The sequence below is a fragment of the Peromyscus californicus genome, unplaced genomic scaffold (genome assembly GCF_007827085.1).
Source record: "Peromyscus californicus insignis strain IS unplaced genomic scaffold, ASM782708v3 Scaffold_23__1_contigs__length_62951481, whole genome shotgun sequence".
Lineage (NCBI taxonomy): Eukaryota > Metazoa > Chordata > Mammalia > Rodentia > Cricetidae > Peromyscus > Peromyscus californicus.
In genome coordinates, this window is record NW_026294534.1 from 62,281,662 (window position 1) to 62,304,409 (window position 22,748).

General features: G+C 43.4%; 1 protein-coding gene across 3 annotated transcripts; it reads left to right on the forward strand.

Annotated features, from left to right (window-relative positions):
* The first annotated feature begins 1,474 nt into the window (after positions 1–1,474).
* Positions 1,475–22,659, forward strand: LOC128119313 (zinc finger protein 709-like). Of its 3 annotated transcripts, none has more exons than XM_052752723.1 (5): positions 1,475–1,594; positions 15,307–15,433; positions 15,985–16,045; positions 17,212–17,347; positions 18,070–18,201. In XM_052752723.1, the coding sequence occupies exons 1-5, from the start codon at positions 1,592–1,594 to the stop codon at positions 18,082–18,084; spliced, it is 342 nt and encodes a 113-aa protein (XP_052608683.1). In that variant the 5' UTR covers positions 1,475–1,591; the 3' UTR covers positions 18,085–18,201. The 3 variants fall into 3 exon arrangements, with proteins under 3 accessions (XP_052608683.1, XP_052608681.1, XP_052608682.1); XM_052752722.1 differs by adding an exon at positions 5,892–6,074 and having other exon boundaries at positions 1,493–1,594; positions 17,212–22,659; XM_052752721.1 differs by having other exon boundaries at positions 17,212–22,659.
* The last annotated feature ends 89 nt before the right edge of the window (positions 22,660–22,748 follow it).

Consider the following 22,748-nt stretch of genomic DNA (forward strand, 5'->3'; position numbering starts at 1 on the left):
AACGGATCGGTTACTGTGCGAGAAAGGTCACAAGACATGACAAAACCTAGTATCAGAACTTTATTAGAAGGAGGAGGGGATAGAAGAGAGTGACCAGGCTTGTGGAAGAGGGTTCTCAAGAGAGGAGGAGGGGAGGAGCCTGTGACCGGCTTTTTAAGGATCCTCCTGCATATGTGCATGTGGGCTTATGGAGCTCTGCCATGCGTGCCCAGATTGTGTGACCACACTGTACGCATTACATAATCACTCAGTGCATGGATGGATGATGTAACGTGTGGTCATACAGCTGGAGAAGTGGCAGAATCCTAACAGCAGCTCCCATCAGGTTAACAAGATTAATCATTACATTAATCATTACCACCTAACAGCACTTACTGTGTTCTGTTCATTTTCTCCATTATCTGACCCTGGGTTTTTCTTTTATTATAGTTTCTATTGTAAGAAGTTAAACTTTTCTTTCTTTTCTTTTTTTTTTTTTGGTTTTTGAGACAGGGTTTCTCTGTGTAACACTGGCTGGCCTCGAACTAGGAGATTAGCCTGCCTCTGCATCCCCAGTGCTGGGATTAAAGGCACACACCACCACCGCCTGCCTTTTTTTTTCTTCTTTAGAAAAACAAAGAGCACACACCTTTTATCCCAGCACTCAGGAGGCAGAGGCAGGTGGATCTCTGTGAGTTTGAGGCCAGCCTGGTCTACAGAGCAAGCTCTGGGACAGCCAGGGCAATAGAGAAACTCTGTCTGGAAAAACCAATAAATAAATAAAGTTTTAATTATTTAGTGATGAAGTGTATATGTATATATGTAGGACATACTCGTGGTCAGAGGACAGCTTCCCGGAGTTGGTTTTCTCCTTCTGCCATGTTCAGTCTTAACCTACTAAGTCATTTCCTTGGCCCATGGCTTCAATTCTTTTTTGTTTTGTTTTGTTATTTTGTTTAAATTGGAATGTTTGTAGAGGCCTGGACCTGAGGGATAGGGGGGAGATGAAAGGAGCAGAGATCCTAACTAGAGAAGTCTGGAAGCACACACGTGCTACGGAAACAGAGGGAATAGATACTTGTGTTAATGTCCAGCCTGAGAAAGATGAATAGATGTGCCAAATGCCTGGAAAACATCAAGTCTTGTTCCTGGGCGTCTTTCTAGTTGTGAGGAAGCAGGATTACCGCAGTGAACACTCAGTGTGTAGTAGAGTGTGCACAGCAGCTCCTTGGTGCCCAGGAGGAAATATTGGAAGTGGTAATGAGAACAGCTTTACTAGGGAGGAGCAAGGTCTGCTTAAATGCACTCTCCCCTGTGGTAGGCCAGTTCAGGCCTGGCTTGGAAGCTTGGCCTAGGAGGGCGGGGCTATGGCTGTCATTTGAGTTCTACGCCTCCGCTTTTGGAAGCTGGTGTCACTCAGGCCTTGCTAGCCAATCAGGGCCTGGGAGCGCTGCGTCTAGTCAGGAGCGCCGACGGGCGGCGAGAGGCGGGTTCTTTTTGGCCGCCATACTGTGGGCTCGGCGCGGCATCCGAGGGAGGTGCGGTGTGCTGCAGTGTGAGCACCGCCGCCGGGAGCTGTGAGGGGACCGTGGGCGACTCCGGAAGCCGCGCCATGGTGAGCGAGGGCGGCCGTCCCTGGCGGCTACGGTGGATCCTCCCCGGGGCTCGGGCGGGGCCGGCAGCGCTGTCCCGAGCTATGTAGCTCCGGGCCCAGTGTCCTCGGCCCCGCGGCCCGCGTCTGCGCAGAGCGCCGAGCATCGCAGCAGGAGGCCCCGCCCTGCTCTGGGGAGCGGCGCTCCCGCTTTGGGTATCTCATCAGAAGACTGTGAAACTCTAGGTCGTCTGGTTCCTCTTACTTTCTAGAAGTACTGAATTTTACATTTAACATTTAGGTCAAGCATTCATCTTGAGTCAATATTGTGAAATTTTAAACTTTTTAAAAATTACTTTTATGTGCATTGGTGTATTGCTTGTATGTATGTTTGTGTGAGGGTGTCGGGTCTCCTGGAACTATAATTATAGGCAGTTGTGAGCTTTCATGTGGGTGCTGGGAACTGAACCCGGGAAGAATAGCCAGTGCCCTCAACCGCTGAGCCATCTCTCCAGCCCCAATAGTGTGAACATTTAAAAAGTTTGTCCGATTAATTTCTTTGTCTATAAATGCATCAATTTTGCCAATAACATTATACCACTCTCCCTCTCGTTGAGTTCCCTTTGCTCCTATGTCAAAAAAAGATTATACCTTTTTTGTGATTTTATTTCTGGGTTTTTTGTTTTGTTGATTTTTTTTATTCTTTCCCAAATAGTACCGTCTTGATTATTGTGGTATTGTTTGGTAGTCTTAAACTTTAAGTCTGTGTGCTGTTAGATTGGAATTGTGTGGACCATTTTGAGGTTTTTTTTTACCCCTCTCCATATAAACTTGAGAATCAGTTTATTAGGTGTGGTTTTTTGTTTTTTTTGTTTTTTTTTTTTATTAAGTTGTTGGGATTTTTATTGCCATTATTGAATTTACAGTGCGGATTGAGGAAACCTGACATTTCAATACTGAGCTTCCTATTCATAAGCATGAAATATATTGATATTTTGTGGGTTTTCGTTTGTTTGTTTTTTAGTTATAGGTTGGTCCATCTTTAATCCCAGCACTTGGGAGGAAGAGGCAGACAGATGGAGGATAGCTTGGTTTACATAGTTAGGGAGTTCCAGGTTAGCCAGGGCTACATAGTGTAATCCTGTCTCAAAGAGATGAGAAGTAGATGGCCTGTGATGATGGCTCAGTGCTTAAGATAGTACTGCTCTTAAGGACCCACCTCTGATGGCTCACAGCCGCCTGTAACTCTGGTCCCAGAGCAACCAATGCCCTCTGCTGGATTCTGAGGGGCTGGAGAGTTGGCTTAGCAGTTAAGAGCACTTGTTGCTCCTGCAGAGGACACAGGTTCAATTCCCAGCACCTACATGGTAGCTCACAATCTTCTGTAACTAGTTTTGGGATCCAGGCCTCCTCTGGATCCACAGGCACCAGGCACGCACATGATGCACATACATATATGCAGGCAGAACACTGATATGCATAAAATAATAATCTAAAAATAAAGTAAAAGTATTCTCATGCCGGGCGGTGGTGGCGCACGCCTTTAATCCCAGCACTCGGGAGGCAGAGCCAGGCGGATCTCTGTGAGTTCGAGGCCAGCCTGGTCTCCAAAGCGAGTTCCAGGAAAGGCGCAAAGCTACACAGAGAAACCCTGTCTCGAAAAACCAAAAAAAAAAAAAAAAAAAAAAAAAAAGTATTCTCTCACTCAGAGAGGACCACTGCCTCTCTTGCTATGTATCTAAAACTTGTACTTCCACTTTGCCCTTAAAACTTTTTGATGGTTTAAAAAAGAATTAAAGTCTTTAAAAAAAAATGTAGTTCTTGTCTAAAGGACTTTGTTAAATTTATGTATTTCTTTGTGTCTCCTTTCATTTGTGTTGCCATACGGTATGATATTGCTGTCCACTTGGTTGTTCACTGCTGTTTTACAGGACACTGATGGACGTTACACTAACCTTTAAACATTTGATGTTTTGTTATAGTCATTGGTTTTAGTAATACAGTTCATGAGTTTTTGTTGATTCTTGGAATTTATTGTGAAGAGAAACAGTTTTTTTTTTTTTTCAATGCCAATGGCATCCTTCATCCCTTTTCTTGCCACTCTGTGCACATCTGTGTGTGTGTATCTGTATACACTTTTTTTTTTCTTTTTGGTTTTTCGAGATAGGGTTTCTCTGTGTAGCCCTGGCTCTTCTGGAACTCACTATGTAGACCAGGCTGGCCTTGAACTCACAGAGATCTTCCTGCCTCAGCCTCCCGAGTGCTGGGATCAAAGGCATGTGTCACCACCACCACCCAGCTATGTGTGTACAGTTTAAAAGAAACCAGTCCCAAGTTGGCTGATGGCAGTTCATGCCTTTAATCTTAGCACAGAGCAAGTTCCAGGACAGCTAGGGCCACACAGAGAAACCTTGTCTTGAAAAACCAAAACAGAAAAAAACTAAAAACCAAAAACCCATCCCACTTTTTTTTGGATGCTCTTTTTCTCTTTGAGGCAAGGTCTTGCTATGTAGCTTTATCTTTGGGTGGCCTGGAACTTGCTATGTAAACTGGGCTAGCTTCAAACTCATAGAGATCTGCCTGTTTATGCCTCCCTAGTGCTAGAATTAAAGGTATCTGCCACCATCCCCTGCTCATCTATCTCCCCACCCCACCCCACCCTTTTTTTTTTTTTTTTTTTTTTTTTTTTAAGATAAGTTCTTTCTTATATAGCTCTGGCTATCCTGGAACTAGTTCTGTAGACCAGGTTGATTTTGAACTCAGAGATATGCCTGCTGCTGCCTCCCAATAGTGGTATTAAAGGTGTGCTCCACCATTCCTGGCCCTTATCCCATGCATTTTTAAAAGGGCTAATTTCTTTTTAAAAGATTTATTTCATTTCATGTATATGAGTGTTTTGCCTTTATGTAAGTGTGTCTACCTGGTACCTATGGAGACCAGAAGGGCATGCTGGACCCCATGAAACTGGAGTCACTGTTGTGAGTACCCTGTGGGTCCTCTGTAAGAGCAGCGCCTGCTTTTCTGAGCCGTTTCTTTTCCTCCTCTTGCCATGTAGTTTTCCAGTTGTTGGCATAATCTTACTTTTCTCACTTCCCTTGATGTGTAATACATTACATTTAGGATTGTTTTTCTTTTTGGATGCTGGGGCTTGAGTTCAAGCTTTATACATTAAAGCATATGGTTTAGCAGTTGAACTTCCCTCAGCTTCAATTATTTTTTTGGTTATTGTTTATTTATGTGTGTGTCTGAGGAGGTCAGAGGGTGTCAGGTGCCCTGGAGCTGCAGTTCTAGGTTGCATTGAGCTCCCTGGTTTGGGTGCTGGGAATCAACTTGGCTTCTTTTTAAGAATGGTGCATGCTGCCGGGCGGTGGTGGCGCACGCCTTTAATCCCAGCACTCGGGAGGCAGAGCCAGGCGGATCTCTGTGAGTTCGAGGCCAGCCTGGGCTACCACGTGAGTCCCAGGAAAGGCGCAAAGCTACACAGAGAAACCCTGTCTCGAAAAACCAAAAAAAAAAAAAAAAAAAAAAAAAAAAAAAAAAAAAAAAGAATGGTGCATGCTCTGAGCCACCTCTCCAGCCTTCACAGCTTCAGTTTTAAACATTGACACAGGTATCATTTTGTACCCCATTCTGGCCTGAAGTTCATGGCATTAATACTGCCTTGTACTCTGGAACCTGTTTCTGAGATTACAGATGTGTGTTGCTGTGCCTGACTATGTACTGCCTTAGAAAATACAATTTAATTTTCCATTTTCTAATTGTTTTGAGATTTTGTTTGCATCTGTCTATAGTTGGTTTTTGTTTGTTTTTTCAACTTACTGTCTTTGTGTAGGATAATATTGGTGTCATAGTTTTGAATTGGAAATGTTTTATTTGTTTATTGAATTTTCTATTCATTTTACATACCAACCACAGATCCCCCTCTCCTCCCTTTTCCTGCCCCCAAGCCTTCCCCCTCAACCCACCCACCATTCCCACTTCCTCCAAGGCAAGAAGTTCCATGGGGGAGTCAGCAGAGCTTGGTACATTGAGTTGAGGCAGGTCCAAGCCCCTCCTCCCTGCATCAAGATTGTGTGAGGTGTCCCACCATAGGCACTGGGCTCCAAAAAGCCGGCTCATGCACCAGGGGATGGCTCCTGATCCCACTGCCTGGGGGCTTCCTAAACAGTTCAAGCTAAACAGCTGTCTTGCCTATCCAGAGGGCCTGGTCCAGTAGCATGGGGGCTCCACAGCTATTGGTCCACAGTTCATGTGTTCCCACTAGTTTGGCTGGTGGTCTCTGTACGTTTTCTCATCATGATCTCAATGTCCCTTGTCATAGATTCCCTCCTCTCTCTCATTGATTGGACTTCTGGAGCTCGGCCTGGCGCCCGGCCATGGATCTCTGCATTGCTTCTATCAGTCGCTGGATGAAGGTTCTGTGATGGCAGTTAGGGTATTCACTCATCTGATCAGCAGAATAGGCCTGTTCAGGCACCCTCTCAACTATTGCCAGTAGTCTAAGGTGAAGTCATCCTTGTGGATTCCTGGGAACTTCCCTAGCACTCTGTTTCTCCCTATTCCCATCATGCCTTCCTTTATCATGGTATCTCTTTCCTTGCTCTCCCACTCTGTCCCTGTTCCTGCTCGAACCTCCCATTGCCTATATTCTCATCCCCTATCCCTTGCCCTCCATTACTCCCCCTCATCCTCAGTTTGCTCATGTAGATCTCATCTATTTCTCCTTCGCTGGGCAATCCATGCGTCCCTCCTAGGGTCCTCCTTGCTAGCTAGTCTCCCTAGAGCTGTGGGTTGCAGTCTGGTTATCCTTTGCTTTACGTCTAGTATCCACTTATGAGTGAGTACATACCATGTTTGTCCTTCTGAGTCTGGGTTACCTCACTCAGGATGATATTTTCTAGTTCCATCCATTTGCCTGCAAATTTCATGATATCATTGTTTTTTACTGCTGAGTAGTACTCCATTGTGTATGTGTACCATATTTTATTTATCCATTCTTCGGTTGAGGAGTATCTAGGTTGTTTCCAGGTTCTGGCTATTATGAATAATGCTGCTGTGAACATAGTTGAGCATGTGTCCTTGTGGTATGATTGAGCATTCCTTGGGTATATGCCCAAGAGTGGTATAGCTGGGTCTTGAGGTAGATTGATTCCCAATTTTTTGAGAAACTGCCATACTGATTTCCAAAGTGGCTGTACAAGCTTGTACTCCTACTAACAGTGGAGGAGTGTTCCCCTTGCTCTTCGTCCTCTCCAACATAAGCTGTCATCAGTGTTTTTAATCATAGCTATTCTGACAGGTGTAAGATGATATCTCAGAGTCGTTTTGGTTAGCATTTCCCTGATGACTAAGGATGTTGAGCAATTTCTTAAATGTCTTTCGGCCATTTGAGATTCTTCTTTTGAGAATTCTCTGTTTAGCTCTGTAGCTCATTTTTTAATTGGATTGTTCAGTACTTTGATGTCTAGTTTCTTGAATTCTTTATATATTTTAGAGATCAGCCCTTTGTCAGTTGTAGGGTTGGTGAAGATCTTTTCCCATTCTGTGGGCTGTTGTTTTGTCTTATTTACCGTGTCCTTTGCCCTACAAAAACTTCTCAGTTTCAAGAGGTCCCATTAATTAATTGTTGCTCTCAGTGTCTGTGCTACTGGTGTTATATTTAGGAAGTGATCTCCTGTGCCAATGCGTTCAAGACTACTTCCTGCTTTCTCTTCTATCAGGTTCAGAGTAACTGGATTTATGTTGCGGTCTTTGATCCACTTGGACTTGAATTTTGTGCATGGTGACAGATATGGATCTATTTGCAGTCTTCTACATGTTGACTGACATCCAGTTATGCCAGCACCATTTGTTGAAGATGCTTCCTTTTTTCCATTGTACAGTTTTGGCTTCTTTGTCAAAAACCAGGTGTTCATAGGTGTGTGGATTAATGTCAGGGTCTTCAGTTTGATTCTGTTGGTCCACATGTCAGTTTTTATGCCAGTACCAAGCTGTTTTTATTACTGTAGCTCTATAGTAGAGCTTGAGGTCAGGGATTGTGATGCCTCCAGAGGTTGCTTTATTGTACAGGATTCTTATAGCTATCCTGGGTTTTTTTGTTTTTCCATATGAAGTTGAGTATTGTTCTTTCCAGGTCTGTGAAGAATTGTGTTGGGATTTTAATGGGGATTGCATTGAATCTGTAGATTGCTTTTGGTAAGATTGCCATTTTTTCCTATGTTAATCCTACCTATCCATGAGCATGGGAGATCTTTTCATTTTCTGATATCTTCTTCAATTTCTTTCTTCAGAGATTTAAAGTTTTTATCACACAAGTCCTTCACTTGCTTAGATAGAGTTACCCCAAGGTATTTTATATTATTTGTGGCTATTGTAAAGGGTATTATAAAGGGTGATGTTTCTCTGATTTCTTTCTCAGCCCTTTTATTATTTGTATATAGGAGGGCTACTGATTTTTTTTTTTTTAGTTAATCTTGTATCCTGCCACATTACTGAAGGAGTTTATCAGCTGTAGGAGTTCCCTGATAGAATTTTTGGGGTCACTTATGTATACTATCATATCATCTGCAAATAGTGAAAGTTTGACTTCTTCCTTTCCAATTTGTATCCTCTTGATCTCCTTATGTTGTCTTATTGCTCTAGCTAGAACTTCAAGTACTATATTGAATAAATATGGAGAGAGTGAACAGCCTTGTCTTGTTCCTGATTTTAGTGGAATCACTTTGAGTTTCTCTCCATTTACTTTGATGTTGGCTGTTGGCTTGCTGTAAATTGCCTTTATTATGTTTAGGTATGTTCCCTGTATTCCTGATCTCTCTAGGACCTTTATCATGAAGGGGTGTTGGATTTTTGTCAAAGGTTTTTTTCAGCATCTAATGAGATGATCGTTTTTTTTTTCCAGTTTGTTAATATGGTGTATTACATTGACAGATAGCTACACCAGCTTGCTTTTTAAGTCCATTTGATTGGAAAGTTTTTTTCCCAGCCTTTTATTCTGAGGTAGTATCTGTCTTTGAAGTTGAGGTGTGTTTCTTATATGCAGTAGAATGATGGATCCTGTTTTCGTGTCCATTCTGTTAGCCTGTGTCTTTTATAGGCAAATTGAGACCATTGATATTAATGGATATTAATGACCAGTGATTGTTAATTCCTGTTGTTTTTGGTGGTAGTGTTGTGTGTTTCTCTTCTCTGGTATTTGTTGGTGTGGGATAATCTATTGCCTGTGTTTTCATGGGTGTATCTAACTTCCTTAGGTTGGATTTTTCCTTCTAGTGCTTTCTGTAGGGCTGGATTTGTGGATAGGTATTGTTTAAATCTGGTTTTATTATGGAATATTTTGTTTACTCCGTCTATGGTGATTGAGGGTTTTGCTGGGTATAATAGTCTGGGTTGGCATCCATGGTCTCTTAGTGTCTGCATAATGTCTGTCCAGGACCCTCTGGCTTTCAGAGTCTCCATTGAGAAGTCAGGTGTTATTCTGATGGGTCTGCCATTGTATGTTACTTGGCCTGTTTCCTTTGCAACTCTTAATATTTTTTCTTTATTCTGTATGTTTAGTGGTTTGATTATTACGTGGTGAGGGGACTTTTTTTTTTTGATCCAGTCTATTTGGTGTTCTGTAAGCTTCTTGTATCTTCATAGGCATTTCCTTCTTTATGTTGGGAAAGTTTTGTTCTATGATTTCCTGAATATATTTTCTGTGCCTTTGAGTTGGTATTCTTTTCCTTCTTCTATCCCTTTTATTCTTAAGTTTGGTCTTTTCATGGTGTTCCAAATTTCCTGGACGTTTTGTGTTATGACTTTCTTGGCTTTAGTGTTTTCTTTGACCAATGAATCTATTTCCTCTGTCGTATCTTCAACGCCAGAGATTCTCTCTTCCATTTCTGCGTTCTGTTGGTTATGCTTGCATCTGTAGTTCCTCTTCATTTAGTCAGATTTTCCATTTCCAGCATTCCCTCAGTTTGTGTCTTTTTTATTGCCTCTATTTCAGTTTTCAAATCTTGAACTGTTTTCTTCATCTGTTTAATTGCTTTTTCTTGGCTTTCTTTAAAGGATTTATTGGTTTTTTTTTTTCCCAATTTTTTGTCTTTTCTTCAATTTCTTTAAGGGAAATTTTCATTTCCTCTTTAAAGGCCTCTATCATCTTCTTAAAGTCATTTTTAAGGTCAATATTTTCTGCTTCTGCATTGAGATGTTCAAGTCTTGCTGATGTAGAACCACTAGGTTCTGATGGTGCCATGTTGGTATTTATGTTGTTGACTGTTGTTTCTACCCATCTCTTTTCTTTCTTTTTTTTTTTGGAGCTGAGGCTCGAACCCAGGGCATTGTGCTTGCTAGGCAAGCGCTCTACCACTGAGCTAAATCCCCAACCCAATCTACCCATCTCTTCCTCCACTTGGTGCAAGTGGTGTCTGTGTTTGAGGGAGCTTCTCTTGGTCTGATTGATACTCTTGATCCAATAGGAGCTCTTGGTCTAATCGGGGCTCTTGATCCAGTCAGTGCTGATGGACTCTGTGTCTCAGGGAGCAGTTATTAGTCTAATTGGTGCTAGTGAGCTCTGTCCCAGGGAGCAGTTATTCCCAATCAGTGCAGGGTGGGCTTATGGCTCCAGTGGTCACTGGTGTCACAGGGCATGATTGGTTTGGCGAGTGGGGTGGGGGAAGAATCTGCTGCCCAGTCTCTAGGGCTGCACTGTCTGAGGGGGCGGGGTGAGAGGCATGGAATGTGCCCCTGGGGCCTAGGGGTTAGAGAACTAACTGATCTGCCTGGTCCGGAGATGGGGCCTTACCTGTTCCCAATCGGTGCAGGGTGGGCTTATGGGTCCAGTGGTCACTGGTGTCACAGGGGATGGTTGTCTTGGGGAGGGCACTGGGGGAAGGGGCAGCTGCCTGGTCCCTGGGGCTCCAATGGCTGGGGGGAGGGGCATGGAATGTACCCCCGGGGCCTAGGGGCTAGAGACCTGGTCTGTCCAGTCCAGAGATGGGGCCTTACCTGTTTCCAATCGGTGCAGGGTGGGCTTATGGGTCTTATTTATTTATTTTAAGATAGGATCTCACTATGTAGACCAGGCTATCATTGAACTCATAGATATCCACCTGCCTCTGCCTCTTGGGTGCTGGGTTTAAAGGTGTTCACCACCATGCCCAGCACTTTTTTTTTTTTTTTTTAAGAGTTTCAGGTATGTTTTTTTGATACATCCATGCCCATTCAGACTATTATCTCTTTATGTGTTTCTTGATATATTTTTCATTTCTAAAAATTTCATTTCATCTAAGTTACTAAGTTTTTGCCTATGAGATTGCAACATTTGTCCTTTATATGTGACATATGGTCCCCCCAGGTGCATGTGTTTGAACGTTCCCCACCAACTGGTAGTGCTGTTTTGCAAATTATGATGACTTTAGGTTTTGCACTAAATGAGAGTTCTCAGAATCTCAAGTCATTCTCCCTCAAGTTTTGAGCCACATATTTGTCATTCTTTGCATTCTTTGTGACTTCATAATGTTAAAAAGTGAGCATTTGCCTTTAATCCCAGCACCCAGGAGGCAGAGGCAGGCAGATCTCTGTGAGTTTGAGGCCAGCCTCGTCTATAGAGTGAGATCCAGGGCAGCCAGAGCTACACAGTGAGACCCTGTGGGCCGGGGAGATGACAAAAAAGTGAGCATTTGAGGCAGGTGGGATGGCTCAGTGCTTAAAAGCATGTACTACTCTTCCAGAGTGTTAGAGGTAAGTGTGAAGCTGGGTGTGGTGGCTCAGTTTTTAGTAACTCCAGCACTAAAGGATCTGAGACCTTCTGACCTTCATGGGCATCTGGAACACTGACACACACAGAGACAGTTTAAAATACACGTGAATAAAGATAAAATACTTAAAAAAATTGATGACAATATCTCACTGTGTCACTGGTTGACTAAAAGTAAAATCCCCCAAACAAAAACCACAGACGTGTGCGAGCGCACACCCCCCACACCCCCACACATGCACACAAGATCTGAGCATTTGGGAAGAGTTACGGTGGCACATAGCTTTAATCCCAGCACTGGGGAGGCAGAGGCAGGTGGGTACCATGAGATTGAGGCCAGCCTGGGCTACACAGTTAATTTCAGCCCAGCTATTGCTGCATAGGGAGACCTCGTCACTATGGCTGTTGCAATAAATGCCCCTGGAGGTCAGTTTCTGTCTTCCCCAGGGTTTGCTGCCCCGGTGAGGGCTCAGTTTGCCGTTTGTTTAGTGTTACCAAAATTCTGTTACCCGTGTGTTGGCAATCTGGCTCCAGAGTGCACTTTGTATTCAGTTAGTATTTTTCAAGAACTAAAATCAAGACTGAAAAGGGCTGCCTGTGAGCGGGTCTGTGGACGGCTGAGTTAGGGCCTTCTCTCGACTCTGCAGCCGGCCTTTGTCCTGCAGCCGCCGCCGCCTTACTTTCTGCTGAATCCAGCCTCGAGGGAAGGTGAGGCTCAAGATGAGAGAGCCTTCTCAGGTGTTTTCTGAAAGTGTCTTTTCAACATGCCTTGATATACCTGTGTGCTTCGGTACTTCAGTTCCTAAGAGAGAATACGTTTTAAAATTTACCTTTTGTGTCAGCTTTATAGTTTGTATGTTCTTGAACTATTTTAGGTAAGAAATCCCACTATTGTTGTGAAGACTCTGACATTTGCTAAACAGCTGCTATTCCTTGTTAGTTTAGAAAAATAATTTTGGTTGACTACAAAAAAAGCCTGTAGACTTATGGGATTTTTATAAAAGTGTGATTAGGAGGAAGTGAATGTTGGTGGTACTGCACTTGTGCCAGCCTTCCTTCCCGCGCCAGATGGACATGTCACTGTTTGATATGGTCTGGCTGGCATTTCTGACATCAGGTGATTGTTCTGTCCCTTCTCCAAAGCAGCTACAACTGCTACATTGAGTTTTTTCTAAAAAGATAAGCCACCCTTCTCTTAATTCTATCATGCTTTAGCATTACTCAGTTAAAGTTGAAATAATTACGTTCAGGGCTAACAAATGGCTCAGTGAGTAAGGATGCCTGCTGCTAACTAAGCCTGTGTTAATTCCTCAGACCCTCACTTGGAAGGGGAAAACCCAGTCCTGCAACTTGTCGTCTGAACTCCACATTCACCCTCCTGAATAAATGAGTGTAATTACCCTCCCCCCCCATACACGTCTTGTTATGGAAAAGGGTCTTCCTTTGTAGCCTGATTGGCCTAGAACTCACTATGTTACACTCTGATGGCCTCAAACTCAAAGAAATCTACTTGCCTTTGTCTGCAGAGTACTGAGATCAAAGGCTGTGCTGTGCTCCCCATGTAATGAATTTTTTTGCTATATAAGTATAATTTCCATTTTATTTTATTTTTCCCACATGGTTTCATGAAACTAGCTCTTTGCTCCTTACATGAACTTTCTTGGTAGTCATAGGGCAACACCAATGGGTCTAAATCACGATGAGTGTGTTTAGTTCTTCCAGGCTTTGTGATCAATTCTTGACCACCTTGCTTTGAGTGGCACTACTCATGCAGTAGTACAGCTTGGAGTAGATATGAGATGCCCATAAGCATCTAAGATACTTGGTTCAGAAATGTCCCTGATGGAAGTGGCCTCTACTGTGTTCAGAATGACGAACTTCTTACTGGCCTTGCCCTTGGACACTCCTTGGGCTCAGTGAGCTGCTGCACATGGCTGGCCCTTTTTGCTGTGGGGATTCTTTCTTTTTTGGTAGTCTTCGGCAGTACCTGAAGAGTGTAATTAAATTATTTTTAAAAATTACTGTGAGATTTTTTTTTTTTTTCTTTATCAAGACAGGGTTTCTCTGTGTAACAGCTCTGGCTGTCTTGGAACTCAATTTGTAGACCAGGCTGGCCTCAAACTCATAGAGATCTGCCTGTATATGCCTCCCGAGTGCTGGGATTAGAGGTGTGTGTCACCACCACTGCCTGCCTGTTTATTTATTTTTTTCTTTAGGTTTATTTACTTCATTATTTTTTATGTGTATGTATATGGGTGTTTTGCCTACATGTCCATATGTGCACCGCGTGTGTGCTTCCTGCCTGCAGAGGTAAGAAGAGGTGTTGGATCCATGGAACTGGAGTCACAGATGGGTGAGAGCTGCCATGTGGATCCTGGGACTTGAACCTGGGTCCTCTGCAAGAGCAACAAGTACTCTTAAGCACTGAGCCATCTCTCCATCCCCTATTTCTTTATTTTGAGGCAGGGTCTCAGTCTGTATCCTTGGCTGTCCTGGAATTCCCTATGTGAACTAGACTGGCCTCCAGTTCACAGAGATCCGCCAACCTTTTCCTCTTGAGCGCTGGTATTGCAGATATTAAAGGTGTTTGCCATCATGCTGGTTAAGATCTTTATTAATCATGCAGTATTTGTATTACTTGATTTAATTTGTGATACATGGGAAAGTGGGGTCCACTTTAGGTGTTCTTTGTCTCATTAATAAAAAAATTTCAGAATACACTCACAGAAGCACAAGGACAATTTTATCAGTATTTAAAAGAACTGCAGGGCAGGTAAGCTGCCTGCAGGAGAAGGAAGGAAGCCATGCCGTTGAAGCTGGCATGGAGGGAGATGCATAGCCAACAAGCAGTGTGGTGGGGAGGGGGGGACGGCGACAGAGAGTTAAAGTATGCTTAGAAAAGAGATAGAAAGGAGGGAAAATATGCTTTTCTGAGTAATTCAGAAAAGCAGGCTGACTTAACAACCTTTCATGACTGTAGTAGGGCCGGGGTTCTGGGAAGGGAAAGAAAGAAACTCATTGAAGAACCAGTGACTGTAGCTGTCTCTTTAGCATGGTTATGGTGAGCCTGCCTTCCTAGGGGTGGTCCCTTTGCCAGAGTGACTGAATCAGCCAAGCTGGGATGTCAGGTCTCCACCCAGGCCTGAGAGACTATTCTCATGATCTGGAGCTTTTTCTACGCTAACATTTGGACTGGAGTAAGTTGTACTCAGGAATCTTAATGATTTCTTTTCTGTTAGCATATAGGATAGGCTCATTTCCCCATTTAAGTGGTGACAGCATGTGTGAAATAGTGCTCTCCAGGGAAGCTCATCACATACATTGTCCGTTATCACTGGGACTGTGCCTGATGCTCTAGGTTTTTCTGAGTTTGTAACAGATGAGTCTACTCTCAGAAGGAAAATGGTTCTGAATTGCCACAGTATTCTTAGAACTCAATATGCTTGAGTGATGTATTCTCATTCTTTGTGTTCATTCATGAGCTCTCCCCATTATCTTGTTCTCCACCCAGCACAGCTTAAACTCTGTCCACATGGGTGGCTAAAGACAGATCTCTTCTGGGTATAGGTGGTGGGACTTTGTAGGAATATGAATTGGATGGAGCTGCAGTATATCCAATCCCCGGACCACTCGATGAGAGGAGTGTTTTTACCTTGATGGTTCTGTTCACAGTCGTTCCTTGTTTGCATTAATGCTCCCCTGTCATGAAGTACATGTGTGGAGACTGCAGGATGCGTGAACATTTTATCAGTTGAGCATACATGTCAGTTCTTTTTTTTTTTTAGTTAATTAATTTTTATTTTATGTATATCCGTATTTTGCCTGCATGTTTATCTTAATGAGGTTATCAGATCATGGAGTTACAGACAGCTGTGAGCTGCCCTGTGGGTTCTCTGGAACAGCAGTCAGTGCACTGAGCCATCTCTCCCCACCCCCATCCTCCCTACCCCCATCCCCTGTCAGTTCTTTTATATACATGTGTGGGATGTTTTAGGATCTGGTGAGCTTTGAGGACGTGGCTGTGCACTTCACCCAGGAAGAGTGGGCTTTGCTGGATCCTTCCCAGAAGAGTCTGTACAGAGATGTGATGCAGGAGACCTGCAGGAACCTTGCTGCGATAGGTAAGACTTGTAGACTCGTGTTTCTTCCTCTTAGTTAAGTTAGAGCGCAAGTGTTTCCCTGTTAGAAATGGTCTTCTGTGATCTGGGTGTGGAAAGGGAAGAATTTGGTGAATGAGTGACATAATGAGCAGGTGAGACGGCTCAAGAAGTCAGAGGTCCTCACTCTGCAGGCCTGTGGAAGGGCCAGACCAGTTCCCACAGCTGTCCTCTCATAATGCGTGCTCAGTGGCAGGCATACCCACAAAGTCCCCGCTTTCACAGTGCTACATTTTCATGATTATAATGTACATTGACACTAGAAACTACTTTTCATTGATTTTTTTTTCAACAATTTTATTATTTTTATGTATGTGTGCACCGTGCTCTTAACCAGGGACCTTTTTTTTTTTCAAAATAGAGTTTCACTATGTAGATAAGGCTGGCCTTAAAGTCACAGAGACCACCTGCCTTTGCATTCTGAGTGCTGAAGTTAAAAGCATTTGCCACCACATCCAGCTTTGTTTTCGTTAATTTCTAATAATTTATCATAAATTTTTGGTGCTGTATTTTAGGATATATATGGGAAGAACAGAATATTGAAGATGATTGCAAAAATTTTGGAAGATATCAAAGGTAATTTGCATGTATAAGTGGAAGCAAATGTACAAACTTTAACATGCCATATAAATTTAATAATGAACAAATGAAATAACTTTTTTTTGGTTTTTCGGGACAGGGTTTCTCTGTGTAGTTTTGAAGCCTGTCCTGGAACTCGCTTTGGAGACCAGGATGGCCTCGAACTCACAGAGATCCGCCTGCCTCTGCCTCCCGAGTGCTGGGATTAAAGGCGTGCGCCACCACCGCCCGGCCTGAAATAACTTTTAACTTATTCATCATTACAAACTTCTCATCAAAAATATGTACTTCAGTATAAGAATGCTACTAAATGTTTGCAACATAATTTACTTAGACACAGTGTCAATGTTTAATTAATTGATTAATTTAATGCTCTCTGGGAGGCATATTGTAGAGCCATCATTCAATCTGTTTAGTTTCACACCATTCAGATATGGCAGAAAGAATACAGTGAAAGCAGTTTCTGACCTCAACCTTAATAATAAGCAGTCCGTAGAAACTAATTTGGGGGCTGGAGAGATAGCTTAGTGGTTAAGAGCACTGACTACTCTTCTAGAGGTCCTGAGTTCAATTCCCAGCAACCACATGGTGGCTCACAACCATCTGTAATGAGATCTGGTGCCCTTTTCTGGCTTGCAAGGACACATGCAGGCAGAACACTGTATATATAATAAATTAATTAAAAAAAAAAACTAATTTGGTTGTCTTTTGTTTTTTTGAGACAGGGTCTCTCTGTGTAGCCCTGGCTATCCTGGAACTCTCTCTGTAGACCAGGCTGGCCTTGAACTCACAGAGATCTGCCTGCCTCTGCCTCCCGAGTGCTGGGATTAAAGGTGTGCACCACCGTTGCCTGGCATCTTTTGTTTTTGAGACAGAGTCTCACCATGTAACTCTGGCTGGCCTGGAACTCATTATGTAGACTAGACTGGCCTCTAACTCACAGATACCCACCTGCCTCTTGAGGGATTAAAGACATGCACCGTCAAGCTGTTGGTCATTTTTGCAGAAGTTGTATATTAGAAAGTAAAGAGGGTGGTCAGGAGTGAGGAAAACCTCAACCCTTGTACCGAACTTCAGTATGAGCAGCGAGGTTCCTAGGAAGTTAAGCTCTATGAATATCATGTGTGTGAAAAAGTTTTCATGTACCATTCATCCTCTAATAGGCACATCATATCTCATTCTGAATATACTCCATATGAGCATGAGGAATATGGAAACAAGCCATATGATTCCAGTTCTCTCACAAGTATTCAAGGATACATGGGTGCTCACACTGTGAATGGACCTTGTGAATGTGAGGTATGTTTAAAATCCTTTGGTTTTCCAAGTGCATTTGGAATGTATCACCAAACTCAAAGTGGAGAAAACTTCTATGACTACAAGGAATGTGCAAAGGCTTCTGTTTATCATAGTTCACTTTATACACATGGAGGAACTCACACTGTAAGAAAATGTTATGAATGTAACCAGTGTGGTAAAGTTCTGAGTTCTTCCAGTTCCCTTCAAAGGCATGAGAGAATTCACACGGGAGAAAGACCCTATAAATGTAACCAGTGTGGTAAAGCTCTGAGTTCTTCCACTTCACTTCAAAGACATGAGAGAATTCACACAGGAGAAAGACCCTATAAATGTAACCAGTGTGGTAAAGCCTTTAGATGCCACAGTGCCCTTCAATTACATGAAAGAATTCATACTGGTGAAAAACCCTATGAGTGTCAACAGTGTGGGAAAGCCTTTACATGTCACAGTTACCTTCGATTACATGAAAGGACTCATACCGGAGAGAAACCCTATGAATGTAAGCAGTGTGGGAAAGCCTTCAGATGTCAAACTTCCTATCATAGACATAAAATTATTCATGGTGGAGAAACATTCTATGAATGTAAACAATGTAGTAGGCTCTTCATTTACCCCTCTTTACTTCAAATGCATGAAAGAACTCACACTAGTGAAAGACCGTATAAATGTAAACAGTGTGGTAAATCATTCCTTTACCCCTCTTTACTTCAAATGCATGAAAGAACTCACACTGGTGAAAAGCCCTACGAATGTAAGCAGTGTGGTACAGCGTTTAGACACCACTCTTCCCTTCGACTGCATGAAAGAACTCATACAGGAGAAAAGCCCTATGAGTGTCAACAGTGTGGGAAAGCCTTTACACGTCACACTTCCCTTCGATTACATGAAATAACTCATACTGGAGAGAAACCTTATAAATGTAAAGAATGTGGTAAAGCCTTTAGACATCACTCTTCCCTTCGATTGCACGGAAGAATCCATAGTGGAGAGAAACCCTATGAATGCAAACAATGTGACAAGGCCTTTATACGATACAGTTACCTCCGACTACATGAAAGAACACACACAGGAGAAAAACCTTATGAATGCAAACAGTGTGGGAAAGCCTTCAGCCGGCACAGCTCCTTTCAGAGACATAAATCTATTCATGCTGTAGAAAACCCCTATGAGTGTCAGCAGTATCTAATTCCTTTATCCCTGTTTCCTCCAAATACATCAGACAACTCATACTGGTGAAAAGCACTATGATTGTGAACAGTGTGTTAAAGTGTTTACCCTTATCCACACATGTAAGAACTGAGACGTCATGTGATAAGCCTTATCCACATAAATGATATGGTTTAGACTTCGAATGCACGAAGAAATTCATGCTGGGCACAGTTTCTACAAATGTAAGCAATGTGTAGTAAGTCTTTTGCTGGCCACTCTTCTTTCACAGAAATAATTCATGCTGTGGAAATGCCTTATGAATGGAAACAATATGCTCAGTCTTTTATCCCTTTTTGCTTCAAACACATGAAAGAACTTACAGCAAAACGCTGTGAATGTCAGCAGTGTGCTGGAGACTTCAGGAGATGCAGGTCCCTTTGGTAACATGAAAGACATCTTACTGGAGGAAAAACCCCATGATATTTAGATGTCATTGCTCCCATAGATTCCGTGAGTGAACTACTGGAAACAGTTCTGTGAGTGGAAACAAAGCTGTGACACCTTCAAGCTCACAGTTCCTTTCAAAGATGTATAATGATTGATGGTGGGACAAAGCCTTATACATGTAAAGAGTATGGTAAGTTTTTGGTTGCTGGGAGATGGACAGGCATTTTTGTTGGTAGTGTGGCTGCTTGTAAGTTGCCTGGGCTCAGTAAGCCCCATTAAATTTAGTGGTTCCCCAGGCTGCACTTGGGTGGAATCATTTCTTTGCTTCTACCCTCGGTGCCCTATCTGGGATGAATAGACACTTATTCAACATGTGGCCAGAAAATGTTCACATAATGGCGCCCAGGTGTGGGGCACAGTGGAACCAAAGATGAGTTTGAGAGAAGCACTTGCCTTGTCTCTGCTGTGGGTGATGAGACATGCCACTGAAGGGAAGCTTTCTGTGGGTGGACATCTGCGGTGTTAATTCTGAAACGGCTGTCCTTTCCATTGTGTCAGGGAACAGTGTGCCTTCTTGTTGCAGTACCAGTTGTACTGTCTGTACTGCACAACTCCTCTGTAGGATGGAGTGGTCCACTTCTGTGACAGTGAGGTTTGCCACACGGAACCTCCCAGCCCCCCATACAGCTGTCAGGTGAAAGAGTGTATTACAGTTCCTGTAAGTAGTACAGATGGAACAGGGTTAAGTAGGCATCAGGTGCATGACCCTTTCTTTGGGTAATAAGACATGCAAATAAGGCTTAGCTGTCTACTAACATGAACCTGCCCCTCTAATGGAGGAATTACTTTGAGGAAAAGATGTGCAGATGCTGTCCACTGTATTGGCCTCTAAATTGGCAGGAAAACTAAGGAAGGAATGTGGGATGGAGCGTGGGAATTAACGAGCTGCAGCTGTTGGCTTCCAGTTTCTTACAGCTGGTGATGGCATAAGGGAAACAAATTAAAAGTTCTATCTGCTAAGTAGTCCCTCTGGGGTCCTAAAACTTGAAGCCTACGTAAAGTCTTGAACAGTGAGGATGCTTTATTCAAAGGGAGTGAAGTAGGAGTGATAATGTTCCCCTTATGTGAATGGAGGCCTAAATAGTAGACCAGTAGACCAGTAAAGGATTTTGTGCTAATCAGTAAATATTCTGTCTTTGGAAGGCTGTAAAGCTTGAGGAAAAGAATATCAGTGAAGGAAGACATGATGAAGTGGTGCAGCTGAAAGTCTCAGCTTTCCTTAGAGTCATTTCCCCAGAATAAGTTGTGTGCTCTCCTGCAGGAAAGGATGCTTGTGTGTAACTTGTTTGTTCAGCCCAGGGACCTCTCAGCAGCCAGGGACGTCTACTGAAGAGGCAGCAGTGTGCTACAGCTTGGGCCCAGAGGCTGTCAGACCCAGGGAGTCCATGGGGATACAGCAGGTGAGCATGTCTGGGTTTCCCCTTGGCCCCCTACACCAATTTGAGAACAAGAGCCAGCTCCTTCTCCACCAAGGCTGCACTCAGGATAAGGGTGCAGATGGCTCATGAAGAATGAGTAGATGGTTCAGGGTAGGGTACAACCTCCTATCTACACCACTGTATCCAATATTGGTTTTGATTTGCTTTTGTTTTCTTGAGGCAAGTTCTTAGGCAGCCCAGGCCGGTCTCAAATTTACTGTATAGCCGAGGATGATCTTAGAAGTCCTGATGTCCTACCTGCTCTTTCTGAGTACTGGGGTCGCATGCATGAGTCACCCCATCTGGCTTCCTGTGCTTCGAAACAAACCCAGGCTTCATGCATGTATTCTCAGCTGTGCTATTCTCAGGTCAACATTGAGGAAACACTTAGTACAAATGACTGAATCTTCATGCTATTGGATCTTCTTAACGTTTTATTTATTGCCCTCTTAGCTCTTGACTCCTGAGTCCAGCTGGCACTTGTTTGAGATGGTGGCTTGTGGGCCTTCAGTGATCCTGAGACCCCTGTGTAAAAAGGTTTCACTTCACGGCTGACATAAAGCTAGCCTGTGAGTGTCCACAGAGCATCCATGTGAGCTGAAAGAGTGAGGATGGGAAGGGAGGTCCACATGTGCACAGGGCAGGCACATGAGATTTATGTGGGGTTTATGGTTGGTAAGACACAGGTGATACAAAACAAGGTGAATGAGGGAAAACCTTTACAGCCAGTGCCTAACATCAGATATTAAAAGAATAGTTGAGGAGCTTGAATGAATGTGCCTGTGTGTGTGTGTGTGTGTGTGTGTGTGTGTGTGTGTGTGTGTGTGAAGATACTTTTAGAACATAGGCTCTTTAGAGAAGATGTGGTGTCAGGGCAGGCTACTTCTCCATGAGGTCTTTGCCACAGACGCCCGGAAGTCCCCAGACACTAATGGCTGTTGCCAATGCTATTAGTTGTCCCTAGAACTAGAGTTAAGACTGTTCCTTAAGACACCATATGCTTTGGCTGCTGATTGTGGAAAAAACAAGCTGACACTGGGCTGGAAGCTTCCTCCTTGCCAGCATTCATGGGGCCTGTAGGTGCAGGCTACTGTGCAGCACTACTTCGCTCTGGACCCTGCATGTTACTAAAATGGCAAGCAAGATGTGCCTACTAGGGCACAGCTGGTGAAGGTGCTTGCTGCCAAGGCTGGCAACTCGAGTTAGATTTCAGAACCCATGTGGTGGAAAGAGGCCCAAATCCTGCAGGTTGTCTTCTGATTTCCTCATTCATGCTATGGCATGCATCTTCCCTGCATAATATAGAAATAAATGTAATAGGCTCTAGGACTGCAATGGCCTGACTTAATGAGAGTGACCAACTGCTTTCTGATTGAATTGAAGGCTTGCTCTGCAGGGGTCAATTCATATCTCTAAGACCCATCCACAACCTATGGCTAGACAGTCATAGGCCTTGGTGGAAACACTGTTGGTGTTTTGCTAAACAGGTATATTTCTGTGAAATGACTGTCTCAAGTTCTGTGTTTATGCCTGTAGACTATTGCTCCAGTTATTTTTGGAAAGAGAAGCTCCTTTTTGCTGTAGGCAGTAGTTACTGATGAGACTTAGCACCCCTTCCCCGGCTTGGCACATTTTAGAAAAGGGGGCACCAGAGGAAGGAATGGCATGTTTTGGAATGCTGTCCTTTGAGCATGCCATTGCCAGTCTTGAAATTTCAGTACCTGTGATGACCTGCAGGAGGCCTACACCAGATTGAGGCTCTTTGTATTATGCAGAGGGATGGGCATGGAGCCCTGGCACCTTCCATGATGATTTACAGGCAGTTAATATTTACTACAGGGAGGGATCAAGAGACCTTTGCCTCTCCTTGAATATACTTTCTTTGTTTTGATTTTTTGAGACAGGGTTTCTCTATATAGCCCTGGCTGCCCTGGAACTCTCACTATGTAGAGCAAGCCAGCCTTGAACTCAGAGATCTGCCTCCCAAGTGCTGAGATTAAAGGCATGCACCACAATGCCCAGCGTATCCCTGAATATTTTTAGGCAGTTAATGATACTTAGACAGGAGGGTCTCACGAGACCTCCCCCCTCCTCTGGATATAAAAGCAGATAATTGTTGCTGGTAAAGGGAGTAACCCTTTCTTCAGTGAAATACCTACCCATAAGTTCCCATGTTCTTGTCAGTGACCCTTCACCTGTGCGCCTGTATTAACCTAATTAAAATAATTGCTTCATCAAGCTGTGCTTGTGTCGAATCTTTTCCTTGTGTCTGTGTTTGGTACCCTTGTCTGAGGTGACAGACATTCAGACCTCAGAGAAAGTTCACA